The sequence below is a fragment of the Pangasianodon hypophthalmus genome, chromosome 6 (genome assembly GCF_027358585.1).
Source record: "Pangasianodon hypophthalmus isolate fPanHyp1 chromosome 6, fPanHyp1.pri, whole genome shotgun sequence".
NCBI lineage: Eukaryota > Metazoa > Chordata > Actinopteri > Siluriformes > Pangasiidae > Pangasianodon > Pangasianodon hypophthalmus.
Window position 1 is genome coordinate 11,566,422 of NC_069715.1, and position 22,781 is coordinate 11,589,202.

The 22,781-nt window shown below is 40.0% G+C and overlaps 1 protein-coding gene across 3 annotated transcripts; it reads right to left on the reverse strand.

The window, feature by feature from the left end:
• Positions 1 to 4,053: 4,053 nt before the first annotated feature.
• On the reverse strand, positions 4,054 to 21,095 carry rfx4 (regulatory factor X, 4). Of its 3 annotated transcripts, none has more exons than XM_034305557.2 (18): positions 20,733 to 21,095; positions 17,915 to 18,001; positions 17,609 to 17,669; positions 16,010 to 16,133; positions 14,944 to 15,005; positions 14,529 to 14,742; positions 13,924 to 14,001; positions 13,557 to 13,720; positions 12,652 to 12,752; positions 12,515 to 12,573; positions 11,874 to 12,018; positions 10,868 to 10,962; positions 10,141 to 10,258; positions 8,944 to 9,063; positions 8,335 to 8,487; positions 8,038 to 8,203; positions 7,813 to 7,951; positions 4,054 to 5,311 (listed from the first exon to the last, which is right to left on the reverse strand). In XM_034305557.2, exons 1-18 carry the CDS (start codon positions 20,773 to 20,775, stop codon positions 5,042 to 5,044), a joined length of 2,199 nt encoding a protein of 732 aa, XP_034161448.2. In that variant the 5' UTR covers positions 20,776 to 21,095; the 3' UTR covers positions 4,054 to 5,041. The 3 variants fall into 3 exon arrangements, with proteins under 3 accessions (XP_034161448.2, XP_026782756.3, XP_034161449.2); XM_026926955.3 differs by having other exon boundaries at positions 8,335 to 8,490; positions 20,733 to 21,093; XM_034305558.2 differs by having other exon boundaries at positions 8,038 to 8,164; positions 8,335 to 8,490; positions 20,733 to 21,092.
• Positions 21,096 to 22,781: the final 1,686 nt, after the last annotated feature.

Sequence of the window (22,781 nt, forward strand, 5' to 3'; positions counted from 1 at the left end):
AGTGTGTAGAGAGCTTCATGGAATGGGTTTCCATGGCCGAGAAGCTGCATCCAAGCCTTACATCACCAAGTGCAATGCAAAGTGTTGGATGCAGTGGTGTAAAGCACGCCACCACTGGACTCTAGAGCAGTGGAGACGTGTTCTCTGGAGTGACGAATCACGCTTCTCTGTCGGGCAATCCGATGGACGAGTCTGGGTTTGGCGGTTGCCAGGAGAACGGTACTTGCCTGACTGCACTGTGCCAAGTGTAAAGTTTGGTGGAGGGGTATTATGGTGTGGGGTTGTTTTTCAGGGGTTGGGCTTGGCCCCTTAGTTCCAGTGAAAGGAACTCTTAATGCATTCAGCATGCCAAGACATTTTGGACAATTTCATGCTCCCAACTTTGTGGGAACAGTTTGGGGATGGCCCCTTCCTGTTCCTACATGACTGTGCACCACTGCACAAAGCAAGGTCCATAAAGATATGAATGAGCGAGTTTGGTGTGGAGGAACTTGACTGGTCTGCACAGAGTCCTGACCTCAACCTGATAGAACACCTTTGGGATTAATTAGAGCGGAGACTGCGAGCCAGGCCTTCTCGTCCAACATCAGTGCCTGACCTCACAAATGCACTTCTAGAAGAATGGTCAAAAATTCCCATAAATACACTCATAAACCTTGTGGAAAGCCTTCCCAGAAGAGTTGAAGCTGTTATAGCTGCAAAGGTGGGTCAACTCCATATTAAACCCTACGGATTAAAAATGGGATGTCATTAAAGTTCATGTTCATGTAAAGGCAGACGTCCCAAAACTTTAGGCAATATAGTGTGTGTGTGTGTGTGTGTGTGTGTGTGTGTGTATATATATATATATCAGGGTTTGAAATTAACTTTTTCACTCACCAGCCAATTTGGCTACTAAATTTTTAAGTTACCAGCCATTCAAAACTTTTACTAGCCAAAAAAAAAGAAAGAAAGAAAATAACCTGATTAACTATGTCACATCTTTATTTATAAAAATGTATCATATATTTTATTATTATTTATTATAAAATCTGAATTTCACTTAAACAAATGCTCAGATGTCCTCAGAGCTCTCATCCTCAGAGTCAACTGTGTCACTAAGGAAGTGCTGTTTTTCAGCTCGGTCTTTGCGTGTGAACTCTGGTCTGCGGGAGCGCAAACTCTCTGCATGCCATATCTCAATGGCGTTGGTGGGATCAAAGTGCACGATATCAGGAGAGTTCAGCTGGACAGTAAGAAGCCTTCAGTCTTGCACGCCAGTCAGTTTTCACCAACTTCATTAAACTAAAACCTCGTTCACAGTCACCAGAAGATGATGGGATGGCAAGTGGTCAAAAAGTTGAAGAATATCAGGACACTCATGGCCCAGCATCCTGTTCACAGCAGGCCAGGTTATCTTCTCTAAGGGCCCCATTTGCTGTTACAGTCGTGACTTTAGTACAGTCCACTGATCCGGGATCAAGTCAACATCCACTCCAGCTGACAAGAGAAGAGGCTTGCAATGATGTGTGAGCTCTTCCACGTCAGTGTCGCCAAAGTCTAAAATACATAATATTTATGAAATATGTTGTTTTCCATAATACTGTCAAGTTATCTTCCCTATTAAAAGGTGTTGGTTAAGGTTTATACATTTAATTACTATTCTGTACTCATGTCTTCATCTGGCCAGCACTGGAAACTGATCAGTCACATAGCCTTCAGGACACCACTGCTTACATCCCCAAGTCTTCATGCCCAGTTTGCCACTTGGTGTATATATACTAACAGGTGTTGTCAGTAACAAGGGTGGGATATATTAGGTAGCAAGTGAAGAGTCAGTTCTCGAAGTTGATGTGTTGGAAGCAGGAAAAATGGGCAAGCGTAAGGATCTGAGCGACTTTGACAAGGCCCAAATTATGATGGCTAGACGACTGGGTCAGCACATCTGCAAAACGGCAGGTCTTGTGGGGTATTCCAGGTGTGAAGTGGTTAGTACCTATCAAAAATAGTCCAAGGAAGGACAACCGGTGAACCAGCGACAGGGTCATGGGCGCTCAAGGCTCACTGATGTGTGTGGGGATCGAAGCCTAGCCCGTCTGGTCTGAGCCCACAGAAGAGCTACTGTAGCAAACATTGCTGATAAAATTAATGCTGGCTATGATAGAAAGGTGTCAGAACACACAGTGCATCACAGCTTGCTGTGTATGGGGCTGCGTAGCACTTACAATGGGCATGTGAGCAATTTGTCAAAGTACAGCAAAGAATAGATTTGGAACTTCAGATAATTTAGAATTCTTTGAAGTTGTCTGATGCTAGAAAGTGATCATGAATCACTGGCCACTTTATTAGGAGCATCTCTACACCTTCTCATTCATGCAGTCATCTAGCAGCAGCGCAATACATAAAATCATGCAGGCTACAGTGGGCATAGGCTGAAGACCAGGTGACATTTTTCCAAGCTCCACTGTCCAGTGCTGGTGAACCTGAACCTTCAGATTCTTGTTCTTGGCTGACAGGCGTGGAACCCAATGTGGTCTTCTGTTGTTGTAGCCCATCCTCCTCAAGGTTTGATGCGTTGTGTTTTCTGAGATGCTTTTCTGCTTGACACGGTTGTAAAAAATGGCTATTTGAGTTAACATAGTCTTCCTGTCGGCTATAACTAATCTGGCCATTCTCCTGTGACCACTCTCATTAACAGATTTTTTTTTAACACGATTCTGGGGAACCTTTGGAGACCATTGTCTGACACACCCACGCAAAGTCACAGAAATTACGTATATCAGCATGATTTTCTACATTGAGTTTGCTGCCACATGATTGGCTGATTGCATAATTGCATGAATGTGCAGGTGTTCCTAATAAATTAGACAGTGAGTGTATATGCTTATAGGGAATTGTAGTGATGTAGTGTTTGAAAATGTAGTGAGTATAAAGTAGAGACTTTAACAGTAATTGTAATTTGTTACTTCCCACCTCTGGGTTTTGACCACAGCCACAGTCTCTGGAAAGTGATGGTGTTCAAGTAAGGCAGACTATTGACAAAGATTAGAGAATAATTTTTATTTATTTCAGTTTTCCCTTCTTCACATACAGTAAATTATTATGTAATGATTTATTTTAACCTTGTGCTATCTGTGCACTTACATTGCTTTTAATGTCTTGACCTATGTGTCCATAAAGGAAAGACAAGATTGACAAGACAATGAGTTTCCTACCTGAAGCAGGATAAACTGCATATATGATAAGATAATGGGATGATCACATTACTAAGCTATGTATATGATCATCTCATTATCTTATCACATATGCAATTTAACCAACTTCAGGTATAGATTTACTAATGTAAAGTGCAAACAGATGTGTACGCTTATGCATATGTTGTCCAAAAATATGTTGTATGCTTTAGTAAAATTTAAATAAAATTAAAATAAATAGTTGGGTGACTGCAGTAAAAAGTGCATTAAGTATTTTATTTTGTTGCATCTTTACAATGTGTACCATTAATGATAAAGTGTTCTTCAGTTTGTACTTTTGGGGGAACCCTCTATGTAGAACTTGACAGGAGTGGGTTTTGAGTCTAGATAACATTCCAAGTAGAACTCCTTTAGAACGCTAGAATGCCTATGAGTATAGTTTGCTATACTACATATTGACTTAATGTTAATCTGCAGTACTACTAACCCCTAAACAATCAAGTAAGCTTCTTGTTACTTTCTTCATGTTCCACAATCTGGCTGTATTCTCTGTTCAGAGAATTTGAAAAGGTCAAGGACTTTTCTCATCAGAAACATGCAATAGAAGAGACAAACAGGAGGTCTGCCAAATGACGTACCAGCATGACTCATGGCAAGCTACACACAAATCATTTTACACACTGGGGAGAAATATAGCCTGTTGAGGTTAAAAGAGACAGTCCTCTGGAAAAATGCCAGTTAAATCACAATGAAAAGAACAAAATCAAAAGTCTATGTGAAATACAAGTTGGATAACACTGATCGTTGAAATAGGCAAATAATCACACTTGATATTGGGTTTTAAAAATTGTTTATGTGGCAACAAATAATTCCACATATATCATTTACATGGTAACAGCTGTCACCACAGAAGTTATTGAGTGCTTTTATTTACAAGAGAAAGTGGCTAAAGATAAATGTTACATTTTGATATTCTTTTCTTTTTTATTTCTACCCATAGGGTAATAGGTCCACTGTACCTTTGAGTGCATTTAAAAACACACAAATCTAAGTTAACACTTTTCTAAAAATAAAAAAAAATGCAATTTACAATACAAACATATATAACCAAAGCCAAAGGACACCGTGTTACTAAGGAAAATGTTTAGAGTTAAGCTCTCCCACAGTGACAGCAACAGGGCCTGTAACACAAAGAACAGCGCAAAACTGCTGACGTACAGCATTCAAAACATTTCACTGTGAAATCGTCAGCACCCCATATTCACATATACAATCAGTAATAAGATAATAGATGTAATTCAATTCAGCAATAAACTCCCTTGCTTTGACGTCCATATCATGGCACTGGGCCAAGAGGCCTCTGATGGAGTTTTATGCTGGCTGGTTTGTTTACTGCAAAGCATGAGTCAGGAAATGCAGGAAAGCAGTCAGCACAAAGGCAGATACACAGTGAGATAATGAAATCTTTAGTGTTGTTAAAGAGCTGCTTTGACGTCAAGCAGCAGGGCAGAGGCATGTTAGATGCATACTTTCAGAATAAAACTAGGCCACAATCCAAGATTGTTCGGAGAAGGAATGAAAATCAGGAGTTTAAAGATAATTAAAAGGCACACTTAGGCTAGACCTGCACTGTCATCACGTCACAATGATTCTGCTTGGTGAGAAAGAGTCAGTTTGGCAGCTCTCACAGGAGACACCCTTTGACACACACGTGCTTTCTGAAATCCCCCTCAATCCTCCACTGACACTTATGTTGGGAGGATGACGCTGGGGGTTCCTTGGCCTTGCTGGAGTTCGTCCTTTCTTTACGCACATGCTGACACACTCCCCATGTCTCTGGTGATACTTGTGAATGGACAAAGATTTGGCTATTTGGCCCAACCTGTAGTAGCTTCTCCACTAATATAGGCAAAGCCAGGAAAGTGTTGTGCATGCTCATATTCAGAGTTCCTGCGTGGTGTCAAAGAGGAGTACATGTCCCCTGTAGAGGCATAGCGTGTTGAGTGCATAGGAGTGCTGGAATAGCTGTTGGCTGAGGCAACATCTGGCCAGCGAGGTGTCATTGGGGTCGCATGCAGCCGAGGAGTGCCACCCATCAGACATGGCTCCATGCGGGACATCGGGCTGTTCAATGAATACTGAAGAAGTGAAGGGGAAAAAAGCAGTCAGGGTGTGTGCGTGTGTGTGTGTGTGTGCATACTGCAGTCATGCATTTTCCATAACTGCATTTTAAAAAGATTACAAAAAAGTCTCAAAATTCAAAGACACACGATTACTGTCTAACCATCATGCTTATCAGTGTCTGTTATATATCTGTAATATACGTGTAATAATATATAATAATTGGAAGCATTTTTCTGTTACTGAAAACAACTGTATTTTAAGATATACGTTAGACAAAGTAACATTTCATCTGTAATATCATTTTACAGATAGTAATAAGATAGATAGTCACAACCAAGACTCACCAAATGGTCAGTTTATTAAATTATTATTACTTTTTATATAATTTATATAAATTATATATTATTTAATTATTATTAAAAATTAAATTAGTTTGAGAAATAAAGAGGTATTTAGGAGATATTAAAACCTATATAAAATACATAAGAGTTACTTTAATTGAATGCTCGATTATGACTGGTCAGGAGGTGTCAAATAATTGTTTATAACAGTAGCTCAGACAGCATGTTTGGCTTATATTATTAATATGCTTGTTTTTATATGTTATTGTTTCTATAGTAACAACCTACACATGGAACTGTATGGCAGACACTCCACATAAACAGATTTTGTTAATGTGTGTAATCATTGATATGGTGATGTTTTATGAGAAAATATTTAGGTAGCATTGTTGGAAGGAGTCTCCCATGTCAGCACTTCAGCCAGAGGTAATGCTATAACTTGTCTGACATGGGAAAGTCTTCAGGACAGAGCGCTTTGCAGTTTCTCTTATCTTATTAAATTCAAGAGAGAGAATCTCAAAGAGAAGCTGTGAGGGAATAACTGTTTATAGATGCTATATGTGATAACAGGAACTAACTTGTTTTGCAAATGTTCTACAATGTTAAATGTAACTACTGTATATACAAATGAAAAGAACGTAATTGCTGACAAATCGCTGTTGTTTAAGAGGAATAAACAACTTCAGGACTTACTGTTAGTAGAAAATAATCAACAGGGTGTTTAAATATTTTTGCAACAACAGTATATCCTGAAGTGTTTTATTCCTTACATATTACACATCATGTCTAGTTCCAAAAACAGTACAATTAAGCAATTTATACAGTTGAGTTTAAGGAAATATTGTTTAAGCAAAGACACTGTTTAAGGGCTCTACATCAAATCTTCGTTGCCATGGGTAACTCAAGTGATCCTAAAGAAAATCAAATAATACATATCAACATATGTGCTTCTCAAACATCCTTTCTGTCTTCAAATAGGAAATCAGCATAGTGTTCCATTTGTGTCATCGAAATCACTTCCTACAGAGTGCATCCACTCAGACAAAGATCAGACATTGTGCCTGTTTTAAACACACGGAGGAAAAGTGGAAATAAAAATCTCTCTCCTCTCTAAATAGAAACAGTCCACAGTCAATACCATTATGAAGTACTGCAGCATGGAAAAAGAAAGTCAGCCGGGGTCAGAGACCAAGATATGAGGCTTAGTGACCTCTTGTTCGTGCAGAGAAAAGAGGCCATTGAATAACAATATTTTAATAAAGGCATGCTCGGTCTGGTTTGCCGCTTGCTGGCTGGGGCTCTGTGAGGCAGCTATTGAGTGTTGGGTAGAGGGGTGTTGAGTGGGGGGCTGTCAGAGCTGTGACCAGGCCACCTGTCAGTGTCTGCATCCGCTGGAGAGAGAGCGATTCACCCCCGCCTGCTTCGGCAGCACTGAGGCTGGGTCAAAGATCTCTTGACAGGAAATTACTATTACTATTATGTCTGCTTTGGCTTACAATATACGATGCCACCAACCTAGCAGCCTCTTTCCTTTCCATGTACAGTTAAATTTAACACTGCTAGCCACTTTCAGTTCGCTATGCACTTTCTGCATATGCTCTGTAGTTTGTAGCCAGTTTCTGCATGAAGTAATACACAAAATACAGAGCATTTATAATTTATTTACTTTACTTTTATGTACTAATTAAGGGTGGTGGAGAATGCATAGAATTCTTTTTTAGTACCACCAAATCAAAACTTTATTTCTAATTGTTTGCGCAGAAACATTCCTGAAAAAAGACCATACATTAACTTTGCCTGAAATGGCAGCGAGTTCACACACAGGCTAAGTGGTCCATTACTACGGACCTCTCTGCATTACACACAGTTCAACATTTTACATGCTAATGACCACAGTGTGTCATTCTTATTCATATTAGCATTCCTGTCTGAGTTACAGGCCTTGTAAGATGCTATTAAACAGGCAGGAGTGGAATACACTTCCATTACCATTTCCATTTCAATGAATGGGAATACACAACTATTATGCAACTATTATGAAACAGTGGAAGTCATTACAGTTGAATAAAGACGTATATTGGACTGAACAAAGCCGGAACTCGACAGAACTTTAACATTGTTGGTGTATCTGAGCTGATTTAGAGTAAAGGAGTGAGTCCTGGTGGACAGCTGACCTGTGCAGAGGAACGGTGGTAAGAGGAATAGTGCAGCGGGGTGGGGAGGCCTGCGTCATGGGGCAGACTCGGATACTGGGTCTGGATGGCATGATGATGCTGATTCGTGTAGCTGCTGTAGTTGTAGCTGCCCGTGTAGCTGAGGGAAAGAGCATGAAAAAAACATTAGCCCATAAAATTAGGATTACTGGAACCATTCTGCTGTATCTCTTGTGATGGGCTCACCCATGCTCGTCTCTGTAGGGGTAGACTTGCATCCGGTGTGCAGACGAGGTAGGGTGCACTGGGGCGCTGCTACGCATGCAGGACAGCTGGGATCCTCCATCGGGCGGATTGCCTCCTGACGTGGTCACTGTGTATGTAAGGGACCATGTATATGACTGAAGAGCTCCTAGTATAATACACACATATACAAACACACGTTTCTCCCTTGGGCCTCGTTTAAATTACATAAATGATAGAGGAAACCTTTCATATTGCCATGACTATATATTAATTGAATGTTTTTGAACTCCTACACACCTGAGGTAACAGACACACTGCTGTATTCTGGGGACTGGGCTGAAGTTGGGGTGCTGGTGGCTACTGCTCCCACTGAGGGCACCGACTTTGCAGGAGAGTAGGGCTCAGGGGACACGGAGGTGCTCTCAGTTAGCATCACATCCTCACTACTGTCTGCTGTAAGAAAACAACAGCGGAAATCTCAATAAATAACCTACACTTACCCACCACTTTATTAGGAAGGACTGTATACCTGGTCATTCATGCAATTATCCAATCAGCCAATCATGTGGCAGTAGTGCAATGAATAAAATCATGCAGATACAGGTCAAAACAGCTTTGCCAGTGGCATTAATGTTGGTTCCAGACAGTATTTCTGAAACTTATGATCTCCTGGGATTTTCATGCACAACATTCGGTAGAATTTACACAGAATGGTGTGAAAAACAAAACAAAAAAAAAATCCATTAAGCGTCAGTTCTATGGGTGGAAATGCTTTTATTAATGAGAGAGGACAGAGGAGAAAGGCAGAATGGTTTGAGCTGACAGGAAGGCTACGGTAACTCGAATAACCACTCTTTACAACTTCATTGAGCAGAAAATGTGGTGAGCCCATATCCTTTGACTCACCTGTAGTTCCCTCTCCCTTCATGGCCCTCATCAGCTCATTGGCTCTTTCCTGGCAGTGCAGTGACTCCAGCAGGTACAGCACATAGTCATCAAACATCAGGTGAATCAGGTGAAATGAGCCTGCACATACAGGACAAAGAAATATACACTTAATCACAGTGTACCATATTCTGTGCTTATACACAGGTTAGGTAAAAGTTTAAAGAAATTTACACATGGTTAGGTTTTTGTTAGGCCCTGTGATGAATAAAGATTACGAACTATGATTATAGATTAGGCATAAATCACACACAACATTTTAGAGTTGTTGGTGCAAATATAATGTAAAATCCGTCACTCAAAACAAAAGGGGGAGGAAAATTTTAAAAGAGCATTACACAATCCTCACATTGTATAAGTAAGTCCAGTCAGTGTGTGCGTTATAAACCCCATGGCTATTCAGAGCACCAGGCGCAAATACTGCCCACTCATAAAATGGGAAGCAGGAGGAAACACTTGCGGAGGGGGGTTAGCCTTTGTTAATTAGCTGTTTTGTACCGAGAGCTGCATTATCAAAACACTGCAACCAGCTGTGTCTTTGATATTCACAGACAGAGCTGAAGAGGAGGGGGTCTTCGCCTCTTCTTATAGTCTTTCTTACAGCTACTTTGCTATAGACACGGAACTGCTGTTAGCCAAGAGTTAGCATGGCAGCCATGTTGGTGTGAAGCTTTGGGAGTTGGATTGTGAAAAATCTCTTGAGAATAAATACAGAGAAATAGACCTCAGGTTGTACTGGACTAGAGATGAGTGCTAAGTGAAACAGTGCAAAAAGTGAACCAGCAATTTAAAACCACATGAAAAATAAAAATTTCATATTCTAGTTCTGGATGTAGACATAAATTTCAATTTAATGAAAAAAAACAGAGGAGACAGTGACAAGAAAAATTCCCTCAAATGAAATCGAGAAAAATCTGAGACATAAAAAAGAGCTATTCTATTCTCCATGACACCAGATAGTGGGATTATAAATTACAGCATACACCTATAGAAGAGTACTGGCAAGCAGCATTAATTGTGCTGACAGATTCAGTATGAGTATATTGCAAATATGAGTCCTGAGATGAGCACATGACATTCTGCCATTCAAATATCTATCACATAGGGGTCGCACCCTAATGTGAGTGTAATAGGATATCATGGCTGTTGCAGACTCACCAAAGCTGGGGGCACTGTGCAGTGTCATGTCCCGGATCACTCTTGTCCCAAAACAGGACCACATGAGAAGAAACTGCTGAGCAACCTTCTTCAGGGATCCGGGTCTCTTCCCTGCCACCTAAGGGAATATTACCATGAGAAAGGCTTTGGGGGAGGAGCACAAGGGCCTTAACCTTAGCATCCACGCTGGGGTCTAACCCCACAGGAACGAAAAACATGTCAACAAGTCAACTATTTGATTTTCCCCTGGGGACACGCCTTCCCATTCAACTATTGTCTACTGGGTAGTGGACGTTCCCAAGGCGACCACATTTTTACAACCCTGTATCTGCAATATAATGGGTGCAAAAGGGGCCATGAAGACATCATTAAGTTGAGGAATTGCAGCAAAAATGGCCCAGCGTAAGCATGTCATAATGGGGTTGGCATTTAGACGGATGCTTCACATTTCAGGAGCACTGCTGTTAATATGGACACCTGAAGTATATTTAGGAAAGGCTTAAAAACCATTTCAAAGGAAATTCACATTCATGTGAAAGTACTTAGAAACAGAGGGAAAAAAAGCAGAAAAAAAGGCTGAATTTTTAATAATATGTTGTTGCTATTTTTCTCAATAACTTATTAAGCATGCAGAATAATTGTTTATCTCGGTGTGATTTGTGAATAGGTGCTCTTGTTTATCAGCTGATGTTCCTGCCAACAGAAAAGACATAAAAGCTGAACTGACCCGCACAACGCATCTATCCACCATAGAGTCCAGCCACTCGATGTACGCTTCAATGGGGGACTGATCCTCCAGCAGCCGGTCAAACTCCTGATACACTGAGTGAGGAAAAAACAGGACGAGACAGACTAAACGTAAGAAAAATTCAAATTTCTGACTTACGCCTGCTCTGTTAATGCTAATTATCCATTGACAGTGATTCATGGTCCAAAGCTGTGCTTCAACAAGCATAGCAGTTTACAGCATGTCCTTCCTAAATCACAAAAACTCAAAAACAAAAAACAAAAAAAAAAAACAAAAAAAAAACGGATTTTCCAAAAATGAAGAACTGAAGATCAAGTTTTTTTTACATCCATATCAATAGGTAAACATATTCAAACTCTGTTGGCATGAACTTGCCATGAATGAATACATTATGCCCCTTAATACAATTCTGAACACTGATGCAGTGGCAAGAGCCAATTTCTGAACTTTGATCTTATCAGTCATTTGTGGCTTGCCACCGAAATGAGTCTGAAATTCTCCCTGGGTGTTAAAGTGTGAGGGTAAGCTCGGTTAACCTCTCAGTGGCTGTAATTAAAGACTGCCTCTCATGACCGTGGGAATGAGTCAGCTCTGGGTACCTACTACAGCTACTGAGTGACATCAGACTGACATCAAACATCAAAATGTAAATCTTGCCAGGGAGCACAATACGTCCTATACAGATACTAGCAATTCACTGTTAATCACTACTTATAAATTCACATCAACTTCAGTTTCTAGCAAAGTGTTACATGGGTAGCAGTGATGACGCATTTGTTAAGCCGTAAAAAGATCTACATTAGGTTAAGACCAGTGAGTCCCGAGCCTTTGCATTTAGTTTTATATTACTGCACTGCTCTTTTATACTGCATACTTTATTTTTAAAACTCTACTGAAAAAAACAAGCTGTTTCTTCAATTAAAGACTGGCTTTTCCCCATCCTTTCCTCACCTCTAATCTATGAGTTGTTTAGTCAGTCACTCACATTGGATTATGAGTCGTCTCTGGTCCTCCCGCGAGTCCTCCATCGTGTAAAGTGTCTGCTTAGTGATGCTGTTCAGATCTACATTTCTCCAGTCCTCCAGCATCTGAAAGGTGATGTCTGCACTGTGGATCACGGTCCGTGACGCCTACAGGTACACAAGTGTGAAAAAAATTCAGTTCAGTGAATTTGGACACCTTTAGTCAAAAATAAAGAACACAAAGAATGATATTTATACCAACAAATCTTTTACTGGGCTGGTTTTTACACATGTTCCTTTATTATTAAAAGTAAAAAAATGTTAAAACAGTGTATGTTAGGATATTGACAGTTTAAAAAAATCTAAATGATATCCATTCAAATGTTTGCATCTTCTTATCTGAATGTGATGTAAATATTCACTAATAATTTTCCCTATCCTTCAGCTTTGATAACTGCCTCTTCCATATCCTCTGATCATCAGCATTTGGATCCTCTCAGTAAAATTTAAGCCCCACCACTCACTCACTCACACCCATCCAATTCTTCCTGGAATTCTTCCAATTCATCATGGAATTCATTTTTCTGTAACTAACTGACTAAGTGTAACTGTACATGTGGTAAGACACATCATTATTTCTTGATGCAAAGGAATTTTGTCTCACCTGACAAAGATGATTTAATGACGTTTGTCGCTTGAGGATCTGGGAGAATCTTCTTGACACTGAAAAATTCAAAGTTGAACATTTCTTTCACACTACTTTCAGATACCTCAACAGTCCATATAAAAGACGAGACTCACGCTCAAACTTGATGTTGCGCAGGTTCTCGGGCAGATCGTGCAGAGCCACCCTCAACCACTCATCAAGCTGCTTAGCAAATTTCCTGATGACCTGAGTCAGGCTGCATGGACCAATAAAACAATGATTTAAAAAATTAAACACTTGTACAACTAACTATTAAGAAGACATTAAGACATGTAAATAAATACGGTGATGTCATTACATTTAGAAAGTCAGTAATAACAATAGAAAAAAGGAAAAAAGAAAATGAGATCAAGGTGTCTTGGTAAACATACTGTTTGTGATGATGAAAAATATGTGTGAAGACTCTTCACGTGGACATTTTCTACTCTATATAGTGAACCAAAATTTGCTTCCTTTCTGTGCATATCTCAATCACAAGTACAGTATTAGCATTTTAAATTCTGGTTACTCCTAAAAGTGAAAACTGAGAAAACCACATTTAAAGTTTTCATTCCTACAATCTGATGCCCCGCCTACCTCTTCAGTTATGACCAATGAATTTATGGAGAACAATTATACTGACAAATTTCAAAGAATTATAAAGTTACTCTTCAAGAAGTATTTAAACATGAGCCTCATTGTTGTCTCTTCTCTTGACTGATCTCTATGCACTCTTACATCGCTGGGGAAATAATCGCTGATTAATGAAAATATATGAACATATATAAATATGTTATAGCAAAATGTTATACCATACACACGTTATACCATTTTTGCTTCATTAATTCCACATCAGGATAACGTTTTCTGTCAAAGAACAAAACTCTGAACTTCAGAAGAGTTAGAGTAGTTAAGAAATTAGCATCTCCTATAAAGAGATAACAAAGGAGAATAGTAATAGGGCCTAATGCAATTTTTTTTTTTTTTTTCTACCAGCAGGACAGGGAAAGCAAACACTCACCTATCAGGCAATGCCTGCAGGACTGTGGGCATGAGGACTCCTGAAATGGCTTTGTATAAGATGGAGTCACACACCCCTACGATGTTTACTACAGTGGATGAGCCCAATACAGGCAGCATGTGTGGAGGCATGCCTTGCCAAAAATGCAACAGGAAGCTCTGGACCTACACACACACACACACACACACACACACACACACAGTAGGGGAATTATTAATACCTGATCTACACTGTGGGAACACATCTTAAACAATTAAAGGCTGTAGTGGGTTGTGATAACAAACCACAGGTGTCAATAAGTTTTATAAGCCAGACATATTCAGTTCAACTAATGAAAAAGAAAAAGAAATTCAAGAGACACACAAACCTCATCGAAATTGGCTCGTATAACGGTGTCTAGTATTCTCTGGCAGTGAGTTCTGTACATCATGATAAACGTCGAAACCTGGGAATAAAGGAGGTCATTTAAATGAGACTTACTGACAAGGAAATGAAAAAAAAAATGTTTTCATTCTCCATTTATGAGCATTCACACATCAATATGACCTCTCATTCCTCCTTAACACTGCTGTAAAGGTTATAACAAAATTAATGAATTACAAAATAAATGACACATAAAATACTTGCGCCAGTAATGCTGGCCACAAATTTTAGTCAAATGCGGTGTATAAAAAGTGTCTTTGGAGATCAGCAAGCCGTAAACCATTTCAAATTACAGCTCCCTTTTTAAAGCAAGACAGCTAGAGTCTGTACTTTGTTGTGTGTGAGATCTTATTATCTACTTGAAAGATTAAGAGTTCGCTAGGACCCAGCATATAAATCCTCCAGGCCCTTGTTTAAATCCAGACCCAGAAAAGGTGCAGGGGCAGATGAAAGGGGAAGCAGGAGGGGTGGATGTATGAGAAGAGATGGGGGTGGGTCGGCTGGCTAAAGAAGAAGATAGTCACTGGGTTTTTTTAGTGCTCTATTTACCTTCTGTTCTGGCAGAATGGCAGGCAGATTTAGGTCTTTGACATTTGGAAATTCTGGCAGCAGAGTACCCAGTTTGGAGCGGGGTGAATACGCCACTGTCTGCTTGGTAACCTCTTTCTTGCCTGTCTCGTTTACCCAGGCGCCACCCTTCTTGGAGTACATCACATCGTAGTACTGTGAGCTCTCCTTCACTGCTAGGCCATAGTAGTGGTACCTGAGAGAGATAGAGAGAGAGCAAGAGAGAACCGAGGTAGTTTTGCAGACACAGGTTAAATAAAGTAAATTAAATTATCTCCAAGGTTCTCCATAATAAATGTACTGATACAACAGTGGAATTATTCATTTGTCACTTTAGACAAGTAACCAGAATTATCACAAAGAAAAGCACAGACAGTGTGAGACTGCTTACACTTACTTTGATTGGCCCCTGGTTCCCAGCCTTCGTGTCGTTAACTGAGGGAACTGCTGTCTTATAATCTATATAGGACAGGGCACAAGAAAGCATTTGCTGCAGATCGCACATTGTTCTTCCTTCACATTTGCAAACTGCTTACAAGTTAGACAGTTTACTTAAATCTACTGGACATGTCCAACATGAAAGGAGGAGAAGTTGCAGTGTATGAAAGACGGCTCTCCGTTTGACCACTGAAGTTCTTGCCAGTTGTCACATTCAGAAAATTCATATCCAACAGCTCTTCTTTCCATCTTTTTTTCCCTTTTCCTATGTCTCTCTCTGAGCGTCTGTCTCTCTCTGTTCTGTTTTTGTCCATGAGATTGGCTCCTTGGTCCAGCTCCCGGTGCAGAAACTTTAGCAAACAGTGGAGCTCTCCATTGTGTGGGATGAAAAAAGGGGCCAAGCTGTGAAGTTTCTGTCAGGCTCGGCTTGATAAATGAGCAGACAGGGAGGCAGCCCCAGCTCTCTCTCTCTTTTTTGTCCCGAATCAATGAAGCCTTCCTAAAGGACACCCCACGCTGCTTCAGCCACTGATCTAACATTCCGCAACATCTCACCCTTCCAAATTTCCTTTAATTACACATTAATCCAGGCCCCCTCTCTTTTTCAATATCCTCGGACAGGAGCTGGGGAATGGGGCAGGGATGTCAGGTGGTGCCGACGTAAGGAGGTGCTTGGTCAGATTGTGGGAACAAGGGGAAGCATGTCTATAGGTTTCGACTGTTAGTTTGCAAGAAACAAAATAGTGACAGTGATATTCTACTATTCTACTGAAGGGTAGTGGTGTTGCACAAATGTCTAGAATGGCTTGATCAAGGCCCTTAACTCTCACCTGTTCAGTTACATGCATATTATATGCTTCACCCTCACCTTGTAATACATTTGTACCGTTATAAATGTATTAAAGTCATCAAAATGCATTTAGCATCTGAAACTGATGCAAGTATTGTATGTGTCTTAGAAATAATCGCATGACACACACTCATTCAGCTATGATGCTCAGAATAACTGGTTTGTGAGAGCTTACCTTCCCAAAACTGGCAGCATTGACAGGCTGAGTGCCATGCTTCTCACAGAAGTCTAGATAGTGCATATAAAGTGCACTGCGAGGGACACACACCCCCTCAGCAATCTCATAGTTCTCCTCCAACCTGGCGAAAAACATCTTATCAACATAGAGCATTTTATAATATTATATAACATTTCTGAGGAACTTTTCAAAAATACTGACACTGGAGCAATAAAAGCTAAATTTGTCTTGACTGAAGTCGGTAAGCACAATCTAGAGGACTGGACTCTGCTTCTAATCATTTTGGCACAAGTTTCAATTTTGATTGACTAGTAATTCAATCTTGATTAACTACTTTACAACTTTTGCTTCCACAGAAGATTTACGCCTGAAGGTAGTTCTAGCTTTGTATAGTAAAACATCCCTGACTATAAAACAGATGAAAAATCTTTAAAAATTGCAAAAAAAATCAAAACAATAAATAAAATAATGGCATATAGTAGGCCGTTGTTTTAACACAACAGCAACTTTGTATTCTTTGTAAGCCATATAGATTTGTTATTTAAAATATCATTAACTCAAATTATTTATTCTTTTATGTTGTATTAAACAGTGTGTAAAATACAGAACTCATCACTCATCAGCCAGGTTGAGCGGTTGCATTTGCTTAATTAATTATTATTATTATTTAAAAAAAAAAAAAACATCACGTATCAGTTTTTTGTAACCAAATAACAGTCAGATTTAATTAAATCTTTTTAATTTCTGTCTTGAACCACACAAAGTCATATAATAAATGCTTTTGATTAATGTGTAGAAATTCACAAAAATGAATATTTATTAACCATGATATTATTGACATGATATTACTTATTAAGATAACATGAATTAATCAGTTATTCAGCTTCAAGAGTCGGAAACCCAATTCAGTTCTCAATAAGGGTTTTCTAACAAATAAAATTTCAGTTATACTCTGTAACATAATTCTGGATTTTTATGTCACATATACGCCACCTATATCTTATGACGTTCGCACACCTGTAACACACCTTCATTAAGAAAATAATAATATTACAAGCAGCTAAGTGTGAACAAAGCATGGTGGGTGGATGGACAGTATACCAAGAGCTTTTGATTTGATTTACAGCCATTAATAGGGTGGGTGTGCCACAGTGTTTTATTATTTTAAAAAAACTCAGAGCGCTTTTAAAAGCCAACACCCAACATCTTGGCAGAAAAGAGTTGACGTTATACCGAACTCCAATTCTGAGCAAAACCCGATAAATACTGCAGGGATTGTTATTTTTTAAAATAGTCACTGGTACAGCTATGTCTACCTTTGGAGCAGAATGTAAATAAAATAAATCCTGTGCATACAGCAAAATCCCCAGAGTCAGATTAAGAGCTACAGTGCTGCAGGACACTGTTACAGTGTCCATGTATGTCCAGCTGTGCTTATGAAATCAACACTGGGCTTTTTGGTGTGAATGAAGCTCTCTCTGTCTCATGAAGTGTCACGATTAATGTTAAACCAGCCATGTTTTAATAGTCCAGTACATGAAACTGATATAATAGAAATGCATAGTTTTGAATAAGACTGAGTAGCTGTGAACTCACCACTGTAAAGTTGCAGGTGTCGAATGACGTTTAGATGCCCGGTTATTTTCCTTCTCTTCATCTTTGACAGATTATAAAAACAAAACAATTCAGGAATTAAAAATATGATTTTAAATTTGGTTAAATTATGATTTTAAAGTTAAAATCCATCCATTTAAACCATAAAATGTCTTCACATGTCACCTTTTAAAAATGTCTTTTTCTTGTGAGAAAACTGAAAAAAAACAACTAAAACCTGAGAGTACAATAAGTGACAGATTGTAAACAGGCTATCAGCAGTTTGTGTGTTGAAGTGGCATGGCTTACTTTCATCCGTGGACATGTTCCCCAGGGACGCGTGGCTGGAATAGGGTTTGCTCTCGCTTTCATTCAGGCACCTTTCAATCCAGCTCTCTGTAAAAGTGCACAAGTGGAAATGTTCTTTTCACTTTATACACAACTGATTTTCATCAAAGAGAAAGAAACTTTTTTCCATTTTTATACAAGGCCGGATTTTTTTCACTGTCTTATACAAGACTGAGCAAAGCAACAGGTGTAAACTGGGTTGGATGAAAAAAGAGTTGGATGTAAAACACAATAGTTACTTTTTTTTTTCTAGTTTGTGAAATTGTGAAATTCTGTGGGAAAACAAGGATTATTTGTTATAGACAGATTCATGCAAAGCATGATGCTCTCTCTGAATAGCCCTGGAGGATTAAGCTGAAATGCAAGTTTATTGGAAAACCAGGAGCATCCAACCTGCTTAATTTTTAACAACATGAACAACAACAACAAAGTGGGGATTAATCAGAGAGAGGAGAGGCTTTCTTCCATGGACACTGCTTGTCACATAAATGCCTGTCCTGCTTCATCAAACTATCCTGGCCTAGTGAGCATTTATAGGTAAAACAATATCACAAGTAATTTGTGTTATTCTGTCTATTTTTTACTGACTTTACCAGAAAAAAAAAACTTCCAGCAGGAAACTATAGGCAGCATATTCTGAACATGTAGGCTAAATTGTCTAGTGAAAATACTACCAGCATTAAACTATTGGCAGCACATGCTGACAGGGTACCTTATGCTCAGAAACTATCTCCAGCATTAAAATATATGAAGAAATATGAATTTATGGGCGTGCAACAGTGAAGTGCGCATGCGCAGAAGCTCTTACTTGGATTGTGTGGATTTTGGGGCAGCTGTTTATGTTCTGCATGTTGAGTGGCTTCATTGTTTTTGGACAGAATTAAGCGCGCGCACAGTTGCACCTCAGCTGAGGCCGCGCGCTCAGCGTCACCGCGCTGCACAGTTCCGCTTCCGCTTAGATGGTGCGACTCGAGCGAAACACGCGCTCCACGATAACACACTAGTATCTCTGTCAAAACTGTGCATGTACAACTGCTCAGTACGGCAACGGGCTCGGTCCTGGACATAGCCCTAGCCCTGTACTGTTTCCGGCACGGGACGTGACTACTATCACCATAGCAGCGGTTGCCAAGGATGCGCGTCGGCAAGGCCTCTAGTTCCGACACGTCAGAAGGAGTTAAAGCTGGAGAAACTTTCTCTCAACTTTCAGTGGAAGTGCAATTATTTAACTAACATGCAATTCACAATCACTTAGAATGACAAGGAGGCTGCGGAGAATGGCACACTCCCACTTTCCATTTCAGAAAAACAGTCTGCAGCAGTATAAGCCTATTAAAATGAAGAAAAAATTATCTAGATATAATAATTGTATAGAATAAAAATAAAATATAGAATATATAGAATAAAAAAGAATAAAAATAATTGATACATAATAAAATAAATGACATTTTTTTAATAATATATATTTTTTAATGATTATATATATATATATATATATATATATATATATATATATATATATATATATATATATATATATATACACATACACACACACACACACACACACACACAAACACACTTTTTTTTTTTTTAAATAAAAAAAACCGGTCAATTTCGGAGCCGGAAATTAAAGTAAGTAGTGAAGGTTTGAAAATGTTAATATGCACAAAACATTAAAAAAAAATAAATCAAGCGTTTTAATGTTAATCCCTATAAGATTTTTGCGACGTTGCCGACAAGCAGTTGGGCCTAATGTGTTGTTAATTAGGCCAGAGTGAAATACGGCTTGTCCTTTATCATACACTATACCCGCTCCTAATTTACCCGCTTCTGAGCAGAAACGCTAACTGTCACAAGTTGTCCTGATATTAAAGTTATCCCAGAGCTAGGTTGTTCTAACTGAATGGTTTGTTTTGTCGCAGCTTGAGCAGGTCTAAATAATTGGATTAAATCCAATCTAAAGGCGAGACGGATCAAAGATCGTTTCTTGTGTGGCGCTGAATATCATCAGGAACATCCACACGAGATGGCTAGATGCTTTAATAAGAGATTAGCTCTGATAAAACTGTTAGATTGTTATTCTGATGAATACGCAGTTAGATAATACTGAACCTAGGAGAAGGCTAAGAGGATTGGGTGTAGCCTAAAAAACCCAAAACTTTAGGCCTAATCACAGCCGAGATGTGCTCGGAATAGACCTGATCTTCACTTTAAATTAAAGTAGTAGTAAACATGGTCAGCTTACATTTATAAGCAATAAACAGCCTACCGTTTCCTGTAACACATACAATAGCACTATTTAAAACACACACTTCTGTAACAATGCTTTTCACCTTAGGCTACTTTTAAATCAGTGCAGTGCATGTAGCAGGTGCAGCTCTGGGCCTCATTCAGAGCAAAAATGACTCCAAAGCGCTTGAAAAAAACTAGAAACAAGACCCAAAAATCTCGAATTTAAATTCCAAGTGACTCAAATGCCACTCAAAAGTTCACTATGATGCGAAGGTTGGACATGAAATTGTTTGCATGAGAAGAGCATGCATCCTTTGAAGCAATGAAAAAGATGAAAAATAGCCCTCCAGCTGTTTATCTCTAATAAGTTAAGGCCACCAAGCTGTCCTGCTGAAGGATAAAAGTACTAAATGTTTAAAAAAAAAAAAAAAAAAAAAACTTTCTCTACAGTAAGGTTGAGGTCACACATTTCCAAGTCTTGAGTCCCAAAACTGCCCAGGCTCCCAAGCATCCCGAAAGCCAGGGGCATGCGGCAAGAACCAACCTGTGGATTCCATATCAGGCTCCTCGAGCAGCCCACAGTGCATCCTCTTCCCATCCAGTGTCCCCAGGGCTCCTCTGAGAAAATGGCTTCGAGCAGGATTCCCCCTCCTCAGCTCCCTGCGACTCTCCGAGAGCACTGCCTGTCACTGAGACGCATACGATGTGCTGGCTACAGAGAGAGAGAGAGAGAGTAAGAGAGAGAGAAGATGGTGGTGGTGGTGGTGGTGGTGATAGTGGAGGAGAGGTGGCGGGGGTGAGGGTTGAAGCGGTGGGGGGGTGTGAGGGTCAGAGACTCCAGAAATCCAGAGGGGGGAAAAGCCAGAGCCGTCAAAATGTTTGCTGATGTTTCATGGGAAAGGGGCTGATTTTATAGGAGCCCTGATGGGGGACATGTCATTGATAGGCTCGGCAGGCTGATGAATGGCTTCGAGTCAGATGGGGATGTGGCAAGGCTCACTGGAAGTCTTTTGTGGGGCTGTTTTGAATAAGAAAAGCTCCCTCCCCAGAAAAAAAGAGGCTTAGATCTACGCAATCCCAGCACTGTGGCCTCCCCGTCTCCCATTATAGCATTTAATACGTTTTCATACCCCCTCCCTACACACATACACACACTGCCCCCACTGCCTCCGTTTTAAAGTTCTCCATCCAAGGGCCACTTTTTGGCCCATTACAGAACTTTCTTGATGTCTGCGTCTTCTTCTGTAAACCCAAGACGTATTTCATGAAGCAAGCTAACAAACTGCTAAGCCCAATGACAAAGTAACATTTTATTTATGCATAACTTAAAATTTTTTTTAATTTATTTAAGTTTGAATTTTTCTTGCCACTTTTCTAATCTAGCACTGCTTGTATTGCACTATTAAAAGAAACATAGAACAGCACCAAACCTTGAAATGGGGGGAAAAAAGAGAAAGTTTAAGAATTTGGTCAAATCCGCTCTTGCGCAAACAGCACTGGTTGACCCCCTCCCCTTCTGTCTCTCTCACTCTCTCCTTGTACCAACCTTATTTTAGTGTGCTGGGAGGAGAGCGTTGGCCACAAAAGGGGGAAGTAAAAGTGTAGAGCCTGAGGCAGGGAGGCTCTGATGGAGTGCCTGCAAACTGCAGAGGGGAAAGCTGTGATTAGAATATGAATGGAACCACGGGGGAGAGATAGGAGGAGAGAGAGAGAGTGAGCAAGAGAAAGGGGGATTATGGCTGAACTGCTCCCCACATGGTGGATAGAGGAGGAAGACTCTCCAGCACTCCGTGCGCTCAAGTATGGTTTACTGGGGTTGCCTTATAACTGTGTGGCTACTTGTTGCTCCTTAAAAAGCAAAAGAGTGTGCAGGGCAGGTATTAAACAAATCCTTCTAAATCCTTCTACTCCTTCGCAGGCTGCCAGACCTTAGAACATGGCATGCAGATGAGAGATCGAATACGAGCTGAATGCATCAGACATGAGGATCAGGACTCGTGAGTGCCTCATTAATTCCAGTTTTCAAGGTGTACACAGTCAAAGATGGTAAGATGTTAGGAGGAGCTTCTGTCCCCCTCCTCAAAAGACATCGTCTTTCTGTTTTATTACTCAGTCTCTCATTAAGCCCTCATTAGTTAGGACAGGTGCAGTCGCCTAAAAGAGACAACAGCACACCCCACCTCCCTCCAACCTTTATCAGTGAGTCACTGTCAGTGCCCTTTCTGCAGCATTCTCCCAATCAAAAGCTTCCAGAACGGCTTAGTGGGTGGCGGCAAGCTTTGAATGGCGAACGTTTTATTAGTGTAAAAAGCATCAGAGGAGGAAGGTGGCCAACACAACAAGCACTTTTCCCCTGTCAGTGTTGTCACATTAGCACTTAATCAAGGACACACAATACTTTCACCTCTGTCCCTGCCATCAGGCCAGTTGGGATAAACACTTCCTGTTTCATTGACCCTTAATCACTGGCAGAGGTTAAACTGGGTGGGTGTGCAGGGGAGTACCGCTCCGGGACCACTGGTTTACACAAACAGCAAGCGGATCTGATCTCTGGTACTATAATTTGATGAAAATGTCAGTCATAGCATGGCAT

What these genes read in the sequence shown, in the direction of transcription:
- rfx4 (XM_026926955.3), bottom strand. Translation starts at nt 20,775, where the DNA reads ATGCACTGTGGGCTGCTCGAGGAGCCTGATATGGAATCCACAG. An exon ending in GAACATGTCCACGGATGAAA is followed by an intron (nt 17,670 to 17,914) that starts GTAAGCCATGCC and finishes AATCTGTCAAAG; the next exon opens with ATGAAGAGAAGGAAAATAAC. An exon ending in CCATTCTGCCAGAACAGAAG is followed by an intron (nt 14,002 to 14,528) that starts GTAAATAGAGCA and finishes CTTTATTCCCAG; the next exon opens with GTTTCGACGTTTATCATGAT.